We start from the raw sequence: 18,707 nt of genomic DNA, 5'->3' as shown, positions 1-18,707 counted from the left end.
ACACTGTCGTTATTTGCTGCTCTGTGTGCCCTGAATTGCCCCCCGGGGACAAATAAAGTTTTTTGAATTGAATTGAATTGAATGAATTGTCACCGTGGCTGTAACCAAAGAGTCAAACATGAGAAACACCACGACAAGAACAAGGAACTGCACTGGAAAGGTTCAACGTGACACATCTGGAGAGAAATATTGAGTTTGGCCCACAACTTTTTGTCCCAGAGTTTGACCCCCCTGCCATAAACAGTGTAATAAACACTGGATACCTTTGTTCCAAACCAGTCTACATGAGCTACTGTAGTTTTCCTTTGGATAGATTTCCACCTAGTGGTCCAAATCATGTCATCACAGCATAGTAGAAAGTCACATTATCAAAAAGAAACTGTTTAATAAAACCCCACATAACATTTAAAAACACACACATTTGAAACTAAAATGATGCTATGTTATTATGCTTTTATTATGCATTTTATTCCCAGCGGGTTTGTCTTTGTCTGGCGGTCCTCGGGTCTCCGCACCCGGGTAGGAACCATCATCTGCCGCTTGTTTCCGCCGGGGGGAAGCGGAAGCGGACGCGTCGCTGAAGGAGCAAATTAAAATGGCGAGCCAAGAGGAGTCAGTGAGGGAGTTCGTCGCTGTTACTGATGTGGATGAAGAGAGGGCCCGGTTTTTCCTGGAGTCCGCCGGCTGGAACTTACAGGTGGGTCTTTACCGTGTCCTCCCCCGGTGACTTGTAGCGGACTGAAGGGAGGGACACCGAGGGGAAACAGCGGGGACAAGGCGGGTGTCAGACGGATAGCTCGCCGGCTAACGTTAGCCTGTGTTGCCGGTAATTTGTGCAAGTCACCCTTTGACAATGGCTCCGCCGCTTTCTGTCACCACACAAAGAGGCTGTTGTACGGTTAGTCATCGGGCTGGGTCACCATTACCAAAATAACCATTCTTTATGTTTCATTATAAAGAAAACTGCCCTTAAGTTGAGGCTAACGCTAGTCCTGCGGGGGTCCATGGAGCCATGCTAGCTAGCGTTAGCCTGGACCTTCATGTTAGTGGACGGTGAGGACCGTTGGTGAGCTCCTGGAGCCGCAGCATCACTTCTCCAGCTGAAGCATTTGTTTATGAATGTGAGAATGATAATTAACTTCATGTAAAGCACCTTTCATAAAAGGAAATTCAGCCTAAAGTGCTTCCCTTTAATAAGACTGAACATGAAACATATATATATATATATATATATATATATATATTTGTAAATTCTGCAGATAAAAGATAAAACTCACATATATTAAAGGAAGTAAAGCAAGCTAACAATAAACTACACCTTTACATGAATAAGACCCACTTAAAAACACAATAAAAAGAGAGTAAGGATTAAAGATACATAATTATAATTCAGATTGGAAAATGAAATACAGTGGTTAGCACTGTCGCCTCACAACGAGAGGGTTCCTGGTTTGAATCCCGGCTGGGGCCCTTCTGTGTGGAGTTTGCATGTTGTCCCCGTGTCTGCGTGGGTTTTCTCCGGGTTCTCCGGTTTCCTCCCACAGTCCAAAGACGTGCAGGTGTTCGGTTCATTGATGACTCTAAATCACCCGTAGGTGTGAATGGTTGTCTGTCTCTGTTTGTCTCTATGTGTCCTGTGATAGACTGGCGTCCTGTCCAGGGCGGACCCCGCCTCACGCCCTATGTCAGCTGGGATCGGCTCCAGCCCCCCCCCCCCGCGACCCCGACAGGGACAAGAGGCTGAAGATGAATGAATGAAATGCATAAAACAAATGGAGCTGTATGACTGTTGTGAGCGCCTGCACTGCTACAATAGAGAAAGACAACATTGCTAATATTATTGACGGTATAGAGAAAAATATACAGGTCTATTTTGTTCATAGGAGTGATCGGCCGGTTGTGCTTGTGAAAACAAAGACGAACAAAGATGGGCGAGAGTCAAATACGTAAAACAAATGAAGCTGAATGACTGTTATGAGCGCCTCACTGCTACAATAGAGAAAGACAATGCATCTATCAGCTGGTTTAGAGCAAGTCAAGAGATCATTATTGTTCCAGAGGGGCAGTTTGCAGCAAAGCCAGGGGCAAAAAACAACAGTAAAATGCACAATAATGACACACACCATTCATTCATTCATTCATCTTCAACCTCTTGTACCTGTGGGGGTCGCGGGGGGCTGGAGCCGTTCCCAGCTGACATCGGACGTGAGGCGGGGTCCACCCTGGACAGGACGCCAGTCTATCACAGGGCACATAGAGACGAACAGAGAAACAGAGTCATCAATGAACCGAACACCTGCACGTCTTTGGACTGTGGGAGGAAACCGGAGAACCCGGAGAAAACCCACGCAGACACGGGGACAACATGCAAACTCCACAAAGAAGGGCCCCAGCCGGGATTCGAACCAGGAAAGTTATCTCAGGACATAACGTTGGACATGAGCCCATATCTGGCTTGTTTAACCTGTCGTTAGCTCAACAGCTATTATGTAAACACGCTGAAACGTATGAAAAAACAGAAAGCTCGACGACAATAACGGCCTATTCAGAAAGACACTAGAATGCTCAACTGTATCTTAATATTGAAGCTATCGTGGAGACGTGGCCTAACGCTCGATGATCTAGATCAAATTACTCTTATAAAACAAATTTCAGTCTGCGTAGAGTAAAGCTACATTTCTTCATCGCTAACGATTCTGAGATCTGTTGAACCTGCTACGCCTAACACCACGCAGAATTCTCTCGATGCAGAGTCATGGAGCTAATTAAAAGAGATGCAATACACAACAACATGGGTGACAACAATAAACAATCAACTATCCAACAAACAAGCAGTGCAGCACTGCACCACTGGATAAAAACAAAGAGCTAAAGTGACCACAGTGCTATCAATTGTTCAGAAGACTAATAGCCGCTATAACCCAGGATTTGCCTGTCAGTCCTGCATCTCTGCACATGAAACCTGCGTCGAGATCAGGGGTTTCAAACTCAGGCCCGTGGGCCAAATCTGTCCCGCGGTGTTATTATATTTGGCCCGCAAGAACATATCAGGGATCTATGAGAGCTGGCCCGCGAGTATAAAGCACACACACGTCCACTTTTCTGTTAACAAACATGAGCATCCATGCTACCAGTCTCTGCAGACAAATCCACCCCTCCCCAAAAACAACCAAAAGAAAGATGGAGGACAGGATCTTTCAGCAGATGATCTGTGTTTGAAGGTGAAGAGCTGTTTGTCACCGTGGCTGTAACCAAAGAAACAAACAGAGGAAGAACAAGAACAAAGAACAAAGAACAAGGACCTGCCCCAGTTTTTAAATTTGGTCCACTGTGAGCTGGAGGTTGACACCCCTGGTCTCGATGGATGCAGTTTAAAACCAGGTGGCGAGGGTCAGACAGAACAGGTCGTGCTTCATTCAGGGCCCTAGTTTTGTACAGGAGAGAAATGTCCGTCAGTGAAGCGCCAACAATTTTACCGCACGCTCTAACTATTTCGGCAGTTTTTCAGGTTAATTGACTCAAACCAGCAGGTCAAAGCAAATGTCAGGATCATGGGTATTTCACATGAGAAGACGCAGCTGGGGTTATTCAGCTCTTGACTGAGACTTTGTCGCAAAGGTCACCTGTAACCCCTGACAACTGGTAATTACCTACGGCCGGTAAGCTGACAGGATTTCTTTGTGACCTTCATTTCCTCCCAGCTCGCACTCGCCAGTTTCTTCGAGGATGGAGCTGATGACGACATAGTGACGCTTCCTCAACCTGAGGGAGGCTCCTCGGTGTCTCGGTCTGCTGGGCCAAGGTAACGTCTACCTCCTGCCACGGCTTTTATTAATACCACACTCCACCCAGATGAAAGTGTATCAGCTCACACGCCTATTAGCCTACACGCAATATCCATTATATCGACCATAACTCTACGCAGCTGTATTCACATCAGTGAACTTTCAAGACTCATTGTTCGTCGTTTTTATTTGATCACATGCAGTTCAATACGACAATCCTGTATTTTTCTTTTATCCTCAGCTCTCAGCCCAGAGTGACCTCCTTCAGAGATCTGATGCATGAGGCAGAGGAGGAGAGTGATGAAGAGGAAGGACAAAGGTACGTTTAACTCCCAGTTTAGGCCTAGTCCACACAAACATGGGTATTTTTACCAAACCAAACCCCGGTTTAAACATTTCTTTTCCCCGTCCACACCACCTGTTGGATAAAAAATATCTGCGTCCACATGAAACCGCAAAATCCGCCTCCGTCAGCAGGTCACGTCTTAAGTGCTCCACAAGTCTCCATGGATACAACTGACTGTTTACCGTCGCACGGTGTGACGTCAAACAATGTCGACAAGAAATGCGGTTCTCTCGTTGAAGGGCTTTGTCATCCTCTTAAATGTGTGACAGTTGTTGGCTGTAGGCATGTCTGACTGTGCGTCTGTCTGTGTGAGCTGTACATCCTCACAGGGTTTGGAAGGCAGAAGGTCACACCTAGCGGGATGTTTCCAGAATGCACCAAACTATTTTTGGTCTCACCTCATTCACTGTGAGCCGGTTGTTCCTGCTTTTGTGCTGCATCGACAGATTCTGCTGCCGAGGCAGTGCAGTGGACTGGTTGTTAGAGGGACTTTGTCGGGTTGCCAATAACCTTTTTTAATTGTTTTTTTTAATGTATTACAGTCACTAAGCTGAGCTACAGAACAGCACATTTACTATGTAGCCTAGAGTCAATTATAATGCCATATTTGGTTTGATTCAATTACATTTCCCCCCAGTTCTGTTTTGCACTGCATGGTGGCTTTAATGTGTTGTTATAATATTATTTTCACCTGACAGGCGTGAGGAATTAATGCATTATTATTATTATTGTTTTTGGCACTCCTTCAGCCAGGTAACTAACAGTAGGCAGAGTAGCTTAATGCAGAACTGATGTGGACGTACTTGACACAAGCAAATGTAGGGTTCATGTTTATTAAGGTGGAATGTGTAGCTGTGCCGTGCCGATACTAGTTTAAACCAACACTACACGAGGCGGCTGACCTTCACACCTGGCACAAGTGCAACGCCCTGTGTTATTCCTTTGAAGAGCAGTAACCACTTAGGTCTGAAACCGGTTTATTTTGATATATTTACGTACAAACAGATGACACCTTTTGAAATGTGAAACTATGTTGTTTGCCTTTTTATCACCCTTCTGTTGAATGTCCAGTCGTTTATAGCACAGGCATATCTAATTTAATGTGATGAAGAAGGGCAATGATCAGTTTGTTTTATACTAGGGAGGTGTTCCAGGCACGTCCAGCTGGGAGGAGGCCTCAGAGAAGACCCAGGACTAGGTGGAGAGATTATATCTCCACACTGGCCTGGGAACGCCTCGGGATCCCCCAGTTAGAGCTGGTTAATGTGGCCCGGGAAAGGGAAGTTTGGGGTCCCCTGCTAAAGCTGCTGCCCCCGCGACCCGACCCCGGATAAGAGGCTGAAGATGAGATGATACTGAATATAAATATGTCGTATACCAAAGCTGTAAAGTGCCAGAAAATGCACCTTGAAATGCTTGAAAAGTGCTTAAATTTGTCTTTGGAAAGGTGTAGAAACCCTGAATATGTGAGATCAGTCTGTGCAGTCGCTGTGTTTCCGTTCATTCATATGATGGAGAGTGCTGGTCGCAGTGAGCAGAGGGTTTACAGTATCTCCATAGCTGCCATGACCCCAGTGTATAGTTACATTTTTGCGGAGGCAGGCGTCACCTCCAGCATGGCTATGGAGCCCATCCACAGTCCCCCCCACATGTACACGTAAATGTCGTTAATTATCTTTAAAGTCTTAGAAGAAGCCTATGTGAAAAAGAAATTCAGTAGTGGCCGTAGTGGCTGCTGTCCTCTCTTGCATCTGAGTGTGTCTGTGTTTCTGGAGACTTGCCCTTACAGGAGGCGCGTGGCCACAACGCTCCGCCAAGCTCTTTTTCGCGTGCCTCTGCATCGCACGTCTCAGCCTGTTGTTTTTCTTGCGATCGCTTCAGAGCGGTTAAAGGATTAAATAGCCGCCGCAACGTCTCGTTCTACTTTGAGAAAAAAGAAAGGTTGACACAGAAAACCACCAGTTCAACAGTGAATGAACAGAGAAGTATTTGTTTTATAACCGTCACTGTGAAACCTGTGTGTTTACGTTTACAAGTGTGTATCAGTGGGAAACAAAAGTCTTGATTGGTAAAGTAACTAGTAACTGAAGTTATCATATACATGTAGTGGAGTAAAAGGTAGAAAATCTCCACTCAATTGCTTCAAATTATACCCTGATATAAATTTTCAACCACACCGTACGACCCTAGTTTAGGCTGTCGCACCTTAATGGGTCACCTTCTTTATTCACACCCTGCCAGGTTTTTTGCGGGGGGATCAGAGCGCAGTGGGCAGCAGATTGTCGGGCCCCCCAAGAAGAAGAGCTCCAATGAAGTGGTGGAGGATTTGTTCAAGGGGGCGCGGGAACACGGGGCCGTGCCTCTGGACCGGCCCGGGAGAGGGCCTGGAGAGCCCAGCAAAGCCAAGGTAACAACATTATGTCTGTAATTACTCAAACAGGTGGGGCAGCTTCTTCTGTGTGTTTGTAATTCTCTGTCCTCTCGGTGAGTCTGTTGTCGCTTGTTTTTAATGTCTCCTCTCACCACTCAGGCCTTTATTGGTGGAGGCTACAGGCTAGGCGCCGCTCCCGAGGAGGAGTCAGCCTACGTGTCTGGAGAGAGGCACGGCTCCAAAAGCGGGCAGGATGTGAGTACAGATCCTGATGGCTCCTTCGAGTTTGCACTTCTTGCTTTGTTTCTAGCATCACTATAGCACTCTGGGTGTCTCCTCAGCCAAGAGAGCAAGTGACCTGTCTGCTGAAATCCTGGGTTATGTAATCCAGTGGCTGTTGATCCCATTGGACTGTGTGGAAATGTAAAGTTACCAGATACCATTGTCGGAGACGTTTGAGTGAATGTTTTTGTTATTTCCAATTTAGAAAACGTAATTGCGTATCATGAAATCTCAATGTGATGTCTCTCCATTACAGTTTCCAATGAAAGATGATACGTTATCATATCATGTTGAGGGCAGTGAGCAAGTGCAGAGCTGTGGCTGTTTCCTGGAAGCACTAAGTATCAGTGCAGTGATGGTACATACCAAACAAAACAGTCTTTTGTGTGTGTGTGTGTGTGTGTGTGTTAGGTACACGTGGTGCTGAAGCTGTGGAAGACAGGTTTCAGTCTGGACAACGGTGAGCTCAGAAACTACAGCGATCCTGGAAATGCCAACTTCCTTGAGGCAATCAGAAGGGGGTGAGAATATCCTGTTCACTAGTTCACATCTATGTAAACACGCGTACCGGCGTCGAGCCCCTGTTCACCTGTCCATTGTCACCCTGCAGAGAGATTCCCCTCGAGCTGAGGCAGCGGTCTCGAGGGGGCCAGGTCAACCTAGACATGGAGGACCACAGGGACGAGGACTTCTCCAAACCCAAGATGGCCTTCAGGGCTTTTGGAGGTGAAGGACAGAAGCTGGGGAGGTGAGATCGATGAGCAGTCTCGTCCGTTCTGAATTGTTTCTCCGGCAGCGATTTATTGCCAATCAAAAGGCAGCAGCTGAATTCAATGCAAGGTCTGAATGAAGGTTGGTAAACCAGTTTTACTTGTGCTCCACAGGACTGAATCATCTTCAGTCTGGCTATTGACTCGGCTCATTCCACATAAATGACTCACATCGCACTGTTGGAGCACATTTACATCTCAAGGATAGAGTTGTTTCTACTCTTTAGAGAAAAATCAGGGATAGCATCTAAAAAACAAATAAATCAACACATTTAGAAGGACATTTTCTCACCATTCACTTATCAAATGTGTAAAAATACGATATATAATGGATGGAATAACACAAATCTGACGTCTTGCACATCATTTACACTCTTGAATGTGTTCTTTTGCCTGCCGTAGTGGTCGTCAGCTGCCATGGTTTTACACCCATTAAAGTGAAAGTCAGATTGTTTTTCAACGGAAGAGTGCGCCGCAGGAGGCGGTGTAATACGTGTAGCTGACTGTCACTACTGCAAGCTACAGTAACTAGGCAGCTCACCGTCTCATAACGGCCAAGTGTGGCATGAAATGAAAATAACCTCATTTTATGAATCATTTCAAATGATTAATTCATCCATTTTCTTCTGCTTCTCCGGGTCTATAACGGGTAATGTGGCACTTAATAATGATGGTAGACTTACTGATAAAACACTTATGTAGCACTTCTCTTACAAAAAGGTTACCAAGTGCTTTTAAAACAAGGTAAAAATAACAAAGTCAAATAATAACTATTAACATAAAAAGAAAGTTAGAGGTTTTTGAGAATGAGACCCTCTTGTTTGGAGACTTGATGCAACAAAGTGGTGTAACATCCTGTTTAATGTTTGGACGCAAATAGGGTTAAAACTAAGGGCGCACTCACACTGTCCGTCCGTCCCGTGCTTTAGGGTCCTTGTCCCCCCCTCCAGGCCCGTTTGTACTCACACTACCTGGGCCTCGGCGAATGCTTCTTGCTGCCTATACGTCATCACGCCGTAACACGTCACACGCATTGATGACGTCTTCACGATGCGTCGCTTTGTTTCCAAATCTTTCCGTAGACCTCAGAGTTTTTGTGCGTCTTGTCGACTGTTTTTGAATCTTTTCATCGACCAAATCTGCAGTAAACACTCCACCTCCGCATCACACCAACGTGAACCTTTCACCGCCATTGTTTTAAATGTCCGCGCATGGTCCCTCCTTTTTTCAATGTGCCAACAGGCGCACAGGAAATGATGTCAGAACCGCCGTAGGCCTTGTGCTCGTGCTCGTACATGTGCAAAAGTGCTTTACAAAAGCCCACCTCTCCCAAACGGTCTGTGGCCGGCAAACATACTGCAGCTAGGCGCGGTACAGTTGCACTCACACTGGTCAAACAAACTAGACTTTACCCGTAAAACCTGTTTGGGCACGGTACGGATGGACAGTGTGAGTGCGCCCTTAACTACTCTTTCCTCACTTTCACAGATTGCCCCAGTATAGCATGACCACAGTTTCCCTAATTCATCAAGTCAGAATAAATTCTCATCTTCTTCCATCCTCCTCCTCCCCCAGTGCCACCCCAGAGTTGGTTTCAGCTCCGACCTCCTCCCAGCAGGACCAGGCCGCCAACGAGGCCCAGGCCAGCGCCTCCGTGAACCTCGACTCCTCCCAGCCGGTCACTAACATTCAGATCCGACTGGCAGATGGCGGCAGGCTGGTCCAACGGTTCAACTATACCCACAGGTAACTGATTAGCTGTGATTAGGTTGACAATTTAACATATGCACAGTACATCTCATCTCATTTTCAACCGCTTATCCGGGGTCGGGTCGCGGGGGCAGCAGCTTTAGCAGCAGCTTTTTTACATGTGTTTAACAACTGGAAACTAAACGTTTCCCAGTTACTGAGCCCAGAGTTGACATTTTCTATATTTAAAGAAGATCAAGTACAACTTAACAGAATGATAAAACACTCTATCAGCTATTGTAGTTGGACCTGCTCACCAACACCGAAAGCAGTGGAGGCAGAGGCGGTGACACACAACTCATGCAGGCAATGAAAGTACTTTTTAAAACCATAGCACCGTGTTTTTTCACATCAAAAGTCAAACTCCTTCTCAGAGTTTGCCCGTAGGTCCAGGCTGTTAAGCGGTGGATAAGTGGTTTTGAGCTCTGCATGCTTCGATGCGGTTGGAAAGTCTAGAAGAGCCGCACAGTTGAACCGTTTTATCACCATTCGAGTTAGCATAGAGCTAAACCAGAAGATAGCCCTCTCAGACAGGAAGTGACATGTAATTGGTTTTAGGAAAATCAAATTGATTTACTGTGACTATGATGTCATTGTGGGCGACTCTGGCTCAGTGGGTGGGTCGTCCTCCATTCGAGAGATTGGCAGTTTGATCCCCAGCTCCCCTGGTCCACGTGTCAAAGTGTCCTTGGGCGAGACTCCGAACCCTGAATTTGCTCCGCGTGCTGCGCATGGGTGTGTAAATGTGGTGTGAGTGGTCAGATTAGATGGTCTGTAGATGTCCACTGCCATCAGTGTGAATGTCTGTGTGAACGGGTGAATGTGACAAACACTGTGGAAACGCCTTAAGTAGTCAGAAGACTAGAAAGGCGCTAAATAAGTCCATTACCGTGCTTCGATGCGGTTGGAAAGTGCAGAAGAGCCGCACAGCTGAACTGTTTTATCACCATTCGAGTTAGCATAGAGCTAAACCAGAAGTTAGCCGTCTCAGACAGGAAGTGACGTGTAATTTGTTTGGGAAAATCAAATTGATTCAGTGTGACGTTGATTGTCCATACATCACTTTAAAATTCATTCATTCATCTACAACCACTTGTCCCTGTTGGGGTCGCAGGGGGCTGGAGCCGATCCCAGCTGACATCAATTGTGGGAAAACCCAATCCCCAGGCTAATGGGCTAATGTTGACCGTATTTCCTCCTGTCACACAAACACGAGTGACGCCGATATTTCCTGCCATAATGTTTTGTCGTTCTCCTCAGGGTGTCCGACCTGCGCCAATTTGTGGTGGGGGCCCGGCCCGCCATGGCCGCCAGAGAGTTCGTTCTCATGACCACCTTCCCCAACAAAGAGCTGTCAGACGAGAGCCAGACGCTGCAGCAGGCCAACCTCCTCAACGCCGTCATCGTCCAGCGGCTACAATGAAAGGAAGGGCACCCCACCCCCGCCCGCCCCTCCTGGCGGTGTGGCTGAGTAACTGCAGCCCTGTGAAAACCTGCTGCCCCTTCTGAGGGAGGAGAATACACAGACTTATGTATGGACTTCTAATTTCTGATTTTTGTTTTTCTAAGGTGAAACATAACATTCTGCTTTCCAGACCCCCCCACCCCCCCCACACCCCACCCTCCCACCCCCACGGTCAGAGACGCGGGCACTAAAAATCTTCCAGACAGATAATTTACGAAGGAAAGCTTACAGATGCTGTTGAGTTGTGGTTCTGATGCGGATGTGTTTATCCGACAGCAGTAGATGGTTTGACCCAAAGACGCCGCAGCAGCTGTCCAGCTTTGGTTGCAGTTTCATCCTTTTACCCCGCTCCTCGCTTTTCCCTCTCCCGTCGACTCTAAATCGGCCCCTCAGCTGTGTTTACTATCAGGTGCTGGGGCCTCACCACGTCCACGCAGCAACAGACTCCCACAGTTTGCTTCTGTCTCAGCGGCACAAACCAGAGCCACATAAGGAAAACAAGTCTTAAGGTAAAACTATACGTTGACGATGTGGTTTTGTACAAGTTTCCATTTCCCTCCACACGGAGAGAGAAGTGTAATAGTGTAACAACACACTGAGGGGATCTTTCTCCGACCAACCTATACCAGTAGCCTTACGCTCCTTTGTTCGCCCCCAGACTCACACCTGTCCCTTTTGTTCAAATGAATTATTTTTTTAAACTGCCTCCCTCTTTATTTTTTTTCCTTTACAGACTGTAGGATCGTCCCAGTTAGACAGTGGCGTTTTGATATAGTGTAACACGACAAACAGTTGCACGTGGCTTTATTATCAAAAACCAAGGGTTGAGCAAAAGAACATGTAGATTGTAAACACTGGTAGAAGTGGAAGTCGAATTCCTACGAGACACTGACATCTTCTATGCATCCTGGGGCGACACAGAAATATGTTTGGACCTCTGGTAAAATAAATCCATTTTATGGTTGATGTATAAAGAACGTATTGTCTTGTGTTTTTTTTATAAATGGGAAACATGGATTGAAGTGACAATGGCAACTTGTTGCACTCGCACTGTCCATCCGTACCATGCCCGAGCACGCTTCACGGGTAAAGTCTGGTTCCTTTGACCAGTGTGAGTGCAACCGTACCGCGGTTCTAGGTGCGGCACGCTTGCCGGCCACGGACCGTTTGGGAGAGGTGGGCTTTTGTAAGCGCGTTTACTCATGTACGAGCACGAGCGTACACACGTGTACGTCTTCCGTAAAGAAAAAACAATTGACCAGCTGCAAAAAGAAAACATTCACTCGTTTTTGAGAGAGAGCAAGAGAACGATAAGATGTCTTTGAGCTCTGACCCAATCAACAACGGGAACAGATCTCTTAGGGCGCACTCACAACGCGATCCATACTGTGCCCGAGCACGTTTCACCGCTAAATTCGGAGGAGCGGCACGCTTGCCGGCCACGGACCGTTTGGGAGAGGTGGGCTTTAGTAAAGCATGTTTACATGCACGAGCACGACGCCTACGACGGCTCTCACATAATTTTATGTGCGCCTGTTGGGACATAGAAAAAAGGAGGGGCCATGTGTGGACATTTAAAACAATGGCGGTGAAAGGTTCACGTTGGTGTGATGCGGAGGTGGAGTGTTTACTGCAGATTTGGTCGATGAAAAGATTCAAAAACAGTCGACAAGACGCACAAAAACTCAGAGGTCTACGGAAAGATTTGGAAACAAAGCCACGCATCGCCATGACGTCATCAATGCCTGTGACGTGTTACGGCGTGATGACGTATAGGCAGCAAGAAGCATTCTCCGAGGCCCAGGTAGTGTGAGTACAAACGGGGCTGGAGGGGGGGACAAGGACCCTAAAGCACAGGGCACGGGACGGAGGTACAGTGGGAGTGCGCCCTAAATGTGATATTGTGGTTCTGGTGTCAGAATTTCAGTCAGAACTCCTTTATTATTATTATTCAGTGCATTTATATAAACTACGCTGATCACTTTGGGCATTAGTTGCGTTTCATTAATGAGTTTCCTCCGCGGAAACCAGATTCCTTGGTCTTTTGCACCTTTAAACCATTATTTCTATGTGTGCAGTCAAGAATCATGAACTGGTGGTAATGTAGCGTTTACAGTGGACGACCAAGAGGCTGTTTGGAGCAGACGGGCGACTTCACAGCGAGGGAGGCAGAACGTGTTCATGGGAATCAGGGACGGTACGTATAAAACTTAGAAGAAATCCTCCAAATCGTTTTTAACGTCGACTTCTGAGTCAAAAGATTCTCCGTGAATAAAAGAAGTAATTTTTTGTATAAAGAAGCTGGAAAGATATTTATTCCTATACTCATATTAACATCAGATAATCAAACATTTTAAATAAGTTAAATAGGGTTTTTTTCCATTCTTAAGCAAAAACCATCTGCTGAGGTCTATAATTTATTATTCATGAGAATCTTTAAATGTTTGTTTTTCTCAAAAGGACCACTTAATGGTTAGGATTAGAAAATAAGTGGTGGTTTGGTTGAGTACGTCTAGCACTGAACGGATACGGTAAATGAATCCCGCTCGCTTCAAGTTCAAGTCCTGTGTTTTGTGACCCGTCCACCACCCCGACCCGTGCTGTCCGATTCTACGTCTCCTGTTTTCAATTTGTGGAACACACAAAATAAATACATGGAAAACTCATGAAATACTGCGCATTACTTTTTGTTATGTACAAAGACTGCACGAAAACAGCCTGAACCCAGACTCTTCTAGCCCTGAACTAGCTTAGCTTACAGCTAACGGCTAAAACATTAGCGTGAAAGATATCAACATAGACACAGATAATAAACAGGATTTAAGTTTGTCACTTTAGTGATGAATGTACTGACAATGCAGGCAATGCTGTAACAAAACTAAAGTTAAAACATGACTTTCTTACCGTAAAATAAATGTTCCCCTTATGGCATGGCTGTCAGGAGCGTACCTTCGTTCCACGGGTCCTATGTTCCCCTGATTGTACGGTACCGGGGAACATCTGACTTTTTTTTTAAGGAAAGGTTCCGATGTTCCCCGCTTTTCCCTAAAACGGTTGTATGATCCCCGCTTTGTATGTGACCTGGGAACACTGGTGCCAAATTCCCCGTCAAATAGGCCTATGTAGACCCAAACACTACTCCCTGACCCTGCCCCTCACCCTAACCGTAACCTCTAGCCATACCCAAAAGCTGAATTAAATTCGCGAAGGCAGAGGCTTACGCGACCGGGGAACATCGGAGTCTTTGCTTAAGAATGGGTCAAATGTTCCCAGCTTTTCCCGAAAACGGTCCTATATTCCCCTCTTTGTTTGTGACCGGGGACGATGCCCGATTCCCCGGCAAATAGGCCTATGTAGACCCAAACACTACCCCCTAACCGTTACCTCTAGCCGTACCCAAAAGCTAAATTAAATCCGCAAAGGCAGATGCTGATATGACCGGGAATTGGTCCGATGTTCCCCGCTTCTCCCAAAAACGGTCCTATGTTCCCCTCTTTGTTTGGGACCAGGGAACAACGGTGCCAAATTCCCTGGCAAATAGACCTTTGTAGACCCTAACACTACCCCCTGACCCTGCTCCTCACCCTCACCCTAACCCTAACCTTTACCTCTAGCCGTACCCAAAAGCTGCATTAAATCCGCGAAGACAGATGCTGATATGACCGGGGAACATCGGACCCTTTTTTTTTTAGAATAGGTCTGATGTTCCCCGCTTTTCCCAAAAACGGTCCCAGGTAAATAGATCTTTGTAGACCCAAACACTACCCCCTGACCCTGCCCCTAACCCTCACCCTAACCGTAGCCGTTACCTGTAGCCGTACCCAAATGCTTAATTAAATCCGCGAAGGCAGAGGCTGATGCGACTGGGGAAAATCTGACCCTTTTGGGGGGGAAAAGGTCCGATGTTCCCCGAGCAGGGACCACAGGTGCGCTCCTGCGTCTGCCACAGGGTGCTGCTGCCTCACATTAGAAATGAGGACTCAACTAAGCACGTGCAGACTGGATCAGGTGGTTTGTAGCTTGCTCCTGATTGGAGCAGAGCAGCTCAAATCTCATTCTGACATCCTTTGTGTTTAGTGTTATAATCAACCACGACACAAGATATAAAATACATCTAAATTGCTGCCTTCATTTCAGTTCAGTGTATTTTGAAGCAACTTTTGTATCTGTGGCCATGCACGCCCACACGAACACTCCATGGCACGTGCACGGAGCCATCTGTTCTCGTGACCACAGCACAACACCCCCAAAAACTATTGAGCTGCGATTGAATGAGTCATGAAGAACATTAGAGAGACTCATCTAAAAAGTGGTTATATTGCTTTTCCAGTTAGAATAAAATGAGGATCAGCACCTTTAAATCTGAGGCCGTGGCTCTCAGCAGTAAACCGGTGGATTGCTTACTCCAGGTACGGAATGAGTCCTGACCCCAAGTGAAGGAGGGGGGACGATGGAGCGTGAGTTAGGCCGGAGAATCGGAGCAGCGGGGGCGGTTTTGCAGTCGCTCTACCGCACCGTGGTGACGAAAAGAGAGCTGAGGAAGGCAAAGCTCTCGATCTACCGGTCAATCTTGGTTCCTACCCTCATCTATGGTTATGAAAGCTGGGTCATGACCGAAAGAACGAGGTCGCGGGTACAAGCGGCCGAAATGGGTTTTCTCAGGAGGGGGGCTGGAGTCTCCCTTAGAGAGAGGGGGAGAAGTTCAGCATCCGTGAGGAACTCGGAGTAAAGCCGCTGCTCCTTTGCGTTGAAAGGAGCCAGTTGAGGTGGTTCAGGATCATCTGGTAAGGATGAACCCTGGGCGCCTCCCTAGGGAGGTGTTCCAGGCACGTCCAGCTGGGAGGAGGCCTCGGGGAAGACCCAGGACCAGGTGGAGAGATTAGATCTCCACACCGGCCTGGGGACGCCTCAGGATCCCCCAGTTAGAGCTTCTTAATGTGGCCCGGGAAAGGGAAGTTTGGGGTCCCCTGCTAAAGCTGCTGCCCCCGCGACCCGACCCCGGATAAGAGGCTGAAGATGAGATGAGATGAGATGAGATGAGATGAGATGAGATGACTTATAAATTGTCATCATCATGCAATTCGTTTTGAAATCAACTTTTTATTTCAAAAGAGCCATGCCACCCAACAGTAAACATCCAAACATACAGCACCCTGAGTCATTTCCCCCATATATTCCTTCCAACCCCATCCCAAGTAAAAACCTCACTGTATATGCCTTTGTCATCCCTTTCACCTTTTCAGAAAATTAGCTAAAGATAAGTTAAAGGTTGAATATATAGAATCTTTATTAAACCAGAGTCACTATAGGCCGAGCATTCACTCCATGGACTGAGAGAAAGGAGAGAAACGCCATTCAAACGCACGCCCACATGGCTACGCTTCTCCTTGAACAGTAAGCTAACTTTCATCTTTACTTAGCTGTAACGGCTAACGCTAACTGTCAGTCAAACTCCTCTAATCGGGGTAGCAGTGGGCCCCAGAGATGCGGTGTTCAGGCCCACCCGATAGTGGATATGTCCTGGCGCCCATCAACCACTGCCCCAGCTATGGGCGAATAGCTCCACTGCCTTGTGGGCCAGCCTCTTGAGGCAAAGGCTAAGGGAGCACACCCCAACAGAAAAGCGAGGTGCTGGCCGTGCACAGTAGGCAGGCCTAAATAGAAACAGGTCCCGGCAGCCTCCTGCAACCAGGCCCTCCCATGCCATCAGGTACTCCTCATCATGGTGTAGATGGTGCTACTGGGGAAAGCGCATCCTCTACAGCACTCTGAAAACATCTATGTGCAGGTATCGAGCAAGCAAGCACTACAGCCAATTAGAATGTCATTAATGATTTAACGGTTTTAATTGCTCTTGCTTCATTAAAGTCGTGTCAGTGGATAGTAGAAGCACTTGCTTTTATTGCTATTGGTTGTTACAGGAAGAAAGATGCGGCCGTTGCTATGGATGCAAATGTGCCGTGGAGACGTGAGCAGAGAGTGTGTGAGTGTGAGTGTGAGTGTCTGCTGGGACGGCAGGACGCTTTGACTCAGATCTGTTCACCTAAAAAAAACATTATTAGCAGCATCTCTCAGTGGCACTTCCCTCTGTCTCGGCTTTACGCTGCAGTGAACTGTCATCTGTGTGTATTCACGACGAAGGCTGATTTATAAATGATGTTTCTGAAGTATCACAAGAAATCAGTGAGATAAGGGTTCTTCATTCAATGGAATAGACCAAACACACACACACACACACACACACACACACACACACACACACACACACACACACACACACACACACACACACACACACACACACACACACACACACACACACACACACACACACACACAGAGCCAACCAGAGGTTAAGTTAATCACAGAAACAAGAAAAGCACCATCCTTAATGTACCTTCAAAATAAAAGTTTTTTTTTAAAAACCCTATGGATGGGCAGCACGGGGTTTGGTGGTTGGCACTGTAGCCTCGCAGCAAGAGGGTTCCTGGTTCGAATCCGTACTTGGGCCCTTCTGTGTGGAGTTTGCATGTTGTCCCCGTGTCTGCGTGGGTTTTCTCCGGGTTCTCCGGTTTCCTCCCACAGTCCAAAGACGTGCAGGTGTTCGGTTCATTGATGACTCTAAATCACCCGTAGGTGTGAATGGTTGTCTGTCTCTGTTCGTCTCTATGTGTCCTGTGATAGACTGGCGTCCTGTCCAGGGTGGACCCCGCCTCACGCCCGATGTCATCTGGGATAGGCCCAGATTTGGGCACTTCCTGATTGGATCAACCAGGAAGTCGCTGTGGCGGGGGCTCGGTATGGAGACAGATAAGGTTTCACACTCATAATAGCCACATTATTGTCTTATATAGGCTATAGTATATGCTATATTTAATACATGTGTTGTTGATTTGTTTTGTTTTTGTGAAAGGTGCTATATAGCCTAAATAAAGTGTATTATATTGTTGTTGTTATTGTTGTAATTATAACTATTTTAGATTTTATTATAAAACTAATTTCAGTCTGGTAAATTGGTCTTATCCCAATCAGTGTTTGGTGGATTTATGGAAAATGATTCCTGTTGTTAATGGCATTGGGGGGACATTTGGAACAGTCTGCCCTCCACAATAAAGGAACTTCTTCTTTTAAAGGACAATTAAATGGCTCAAATCGAAGCAAAAGTGCGACCACTAACTGGACTTGAACTACTTGAACATTACTTTTTATTCCATTGTTATATCCTGTCTGGGCCTGATGTCCTTCTGAGTATATAATGGATTGTGCTGTGTGTCCTGTCTCTGCTATGTGTATTTTATCTATTTATTTGCCTCTTCATCATTTTTTTTATTACAGGTGAAAGTAAGCAGTTTATCTATAATCCGGCATGTTTATAGAGATATGTAAATATCGATGTTCATTAATGTGCACCGCCCCTATCTTAAAAATGAAGCATTATTATTATTAATTCAATTCAATTCAATTTATCATAACAAAAGTTATCTCAGGACACTCTACAGAGTAGGTAAAGTACATTGACTAAATTAATTTAAACATAAATAAAAAGCCTATTATTATTATTATTTTTAGTAGTAGTATTATTATTATTATTATTATTAGTAGTAGTAGTAGTAGTAATAGTATTATCAGTATTATTATTATTATTATTAGTGGTAGTAGTAATAGTATTATTATTATTATTATTATTATTATTATTATTAGTAATAGTATTATTATTATTTTTAGTAGTAGTAGTAGTAGTAGTAGTATTAGTAGTAGTAGTAGTAATAGTATTATTATTGGTATTATTATTATTACTACTAGTATCCCTTCACTATGGCCGCTAGGGGCTCGTGTCATAAATCCTCCCGTACGGGTTTTATTTTGAAGGCCCGGGGGCGGAAGTGCCGTTGTATAACCCGCGCTGTTGACGCTGGTGTTCCTGCAGAGAGCCGGAGCA

General features: G+C 46.0%; 1 protein-coding gene across 1 annotated transcript; it reads left to right on the top strand.

The window, feature by feature from the left end:
• The first annotated feature begins 565 nt into the window (after positions 1 to 565).
• Positions 566 to 10,737, top strand: nsfl1c (NSFL1 (p97) cofactor (p47)). The gene is made up of 9 exons (XM_083920136.1): positions 566 to 697; positions 3,702 to 3,802; positions 4,027 to 4,104; positions 6,373 to 6,538; positions 6,662 to 6,757; positions 7,196 to 7,305; positions 7,395 to 7,532; positions 9,130 to 9,300; positions 10,564 to 10,737. The coding sequence occupies exons 1-9, from the start codon at positions 596 to 598 to the stop codon at positions 10,724 to 10,726; spliced, it is 1,125 nt and encodes a 374-aa protein (XP_083776262.1). The 5' UTR covers positions 566 to 595; the 3' UTR covers positions 10,727 to 10,737.
• The last annotated feature ends 7,970 nt before the right edge of the window (positions 10,738 to 18,707 follow it).

Source organism: Echiichthys vipera (genome assembly GCF_963691815.1).
Source record: "Echiichthys vipera genome assembly, chromosome: 9".
NCBI classification, from domain to species: domain Eukaryota; kingdom Metazoa; phylum Chordata; class Actinopteri; order Perciformes; family Trachinidae; genus Echiichthys; species Echiichthys vipera.
This window is presented reverse-complemented; position numbering and strand designations above follow the sequence as displayed.